Genomic DNA, 1,974 nt, shown 5'->3' with positions numbered 1-1,974 from the left:
ACTGGGAGTGGGGGCAGGAACCCAGCGCTGCGCTGATCCTAATCTGCGGGCAGGAAACGCGGCCCCGTCTTCCCAGCCCGGTTGGGCTTCGCGGGGCGGCCCCCGGCCCTGGGGGGGAAAGGAGGGGGGGGAAGTGGGGGCTTCTTCCCGGCAATGCCGCCCACCCGCGTTCCCAGGACGGGGAGCTGCGCCCGGCGAGGCGGGGGGATGCGGTGGGGTGGGCAGGCAGGAAGCGCAGCGCCTCGACGCCGCTCAAAGGCGCCGCGCTGAGATTTCCCCCTTTGCTGCGGTCGCTTTGGGGGCGGCGGTGGAAGGGAGGAGGGCAGGGGGATGCGGTGGGGGCCCGACGGCGGCACGCGTCGGTTCCACGGCGTCCAACCGAAATTTGGGTGCTCGGGGGTGATGCTGAGCCGTGCGCCCCTCTGGCAGACCGCTCTTGGGGCGCTCACCCTGCAGCAGAGCTGATGCTTTGGCACCCATGGGTGCTGCACGGTGGAAGGAGTTTCTTTGCACTGCAGCACTGTGGCAGAGCAGATGCTTTGGCACCCATAGGTGCTGCACGGTGGGAGTGAGGTTTCCTTGCACTGCAACACAGCTGATGCTCTGGCACCCATGGGTGCTGCATGGTGGAAGGAGATTCTTTGCACTGCAGCACTGCAGCAGAGCAGATGCTTTGGCTCCCATGGGTGCTGCACGGTGGGGATGAGCCTCCTTGCACCACAACAGAGCCGACGCTTTGGCACCCACGGGTGCCGCCCGGCGCTGATCCCCCTCACCTTCGTGCTCCCGCAGGTGAGGACGATGGCGAGCCCCGAGGACGACCTGATCGGCATCCCCTTCCCCGAGCACAGCAGCGAGCTGCTGAGCAGCCTGAACGAGCAGCGGCACCTGGGGGTGCTGTGCGACGTCACCATCAAGACGCAGGGCTTGGAGTACCGCACGCACCGCGCCGTGCTGGCCGCCTGCAGCCGCTACTTCAAGAAGCTGTTCGCGGGGCCGGGGCCGGGCCAGGAGGTTTGCGAGTTGGACTTTGTGGGGCCGGAAGCTTTGGGAGCCCTGCTGGAGTTCGCCTACACCGCCACGCTGACCATCAGCAGCTCCAACATGGGCGAGGTGCTGCAGGCGGCTCAGCTGCTGGAGATCCCGTGCGTCATCGCCGCCTGCGCCGACATCCTGCAGTGCCACGGCTTGGAAGCTCCCGGCCCCGATGACGACGACTGCGAGCGCGCCCGCCGTTACCTGGAGGCGTTCGCCACCCTCCCCGACGCGGATCCCCCCGCCGCGCCCCCCGCCCGCCCCGCCGCCCGCCGCAGCAAGAAGACCCGCAAATTCCTGCAGGCGCGCGGCGCACGCCTCAACAACCACAGCGAGGAGCCGCCCGCCGAGGCCGAAGGCACCCGCAGCCCCCTGCCCGCCCCGCAGCCCCCTTCTCCGCCCCCGATGCCGGAGGGCTTGGCGCAGCCCTACGAGGCTTTCGAGGTGCCTGAGGAGGAGGAGCTGCCCCCGCACGCCTTCCCCTTTCCGTACCAGATGTCCCCCGAGGAGGGCGGCTCGGACGACGACGCCATCGATCCCGATCTGATGGCTTATCTGAGTTCGCTCCACCACGAGGCGCTGGCGCCCGGGCTGGACAGCCCCGATAAATTGGTGCGCAAACGGCGTTCCCAAATGCCTCAGGAGTGTCCCGTGTGTCACAAAGTCATCCACGGTGCCGGCAAACTGCCGCGCCACATGCGCACGCACACGGGAGAGAAGCCCTTCGCCTGCCAGGTGTGCGGCGTGCGCTTCACACGGTGAGTGCCAAGGCGGCGGCGGCGGCGGCCCCAGGGTGTCCCCTGCCCCACGGGTCCCTTGGGTGCCCGCCGTGTCCCCTGGGTGCCCGTGGTGTCCTCTGGGTGCCTGCAGTGTCCCCCACCCCACGTGTCTCCCTGGGTTCCTGTAGTGTCCTCCTGGGTGCCCATGGGTTCCTCTGGG

The 1,974-nt window shown here is 68.9% G+C and overlaps 1 protein-coding gene across 1 annotated transcript; it reads left to right on the top strand.

Moving 5' to 3' along the window:
• Positions 1-351: 351 nt before the first annotated feature.
• On the top strand, positions 352-1,797 carry LOC122193672 (zinc finger and BTB domain-containing protein 7B-like). Its single transcript, XM_042894533.1, has one exon. It carries the CDS (start codon positions 613-615, stop codon positions 1,795-1,797), a length of 1,185 nt encoding a protein of 394 aa, XP_042750467.1. The 5' UTR covers positions 352-612.
• Positions 1,798-1,974: the final 177 nt, after the last annotated feature.

This window comes from Lagopus leucura, unplaced genomic scaffold (genome assembly GCF_019238085.1).
Source record: "Lagopus leucura isolate 7727_CA_CO unplaced genomic scaffold, USGS_WTPT01 34249-0_obj-0_obj, whole genome shotgun sequence".
Taxonomy (NCBI): Eukaryota; Metazoa; Chordata; class Aves; order Galliformes; family Phasianidae; genus Lagopus; species Lagopus leucura.
Note: the sequence above shows the minus strand (reverse complement) of the source record. Positions and strands in the feature narration are given on the sequence as shown.

Bases quoted from the DNA above. Each gene is read 5' to 3' on its own strand.
- LOC122193672 (XM_042894533.1), top strand. From the start codon at position 613: ATGGGTGCTGCATGGTGGAAGGAGATTCTTTGCACTGCAGCACTGCAG.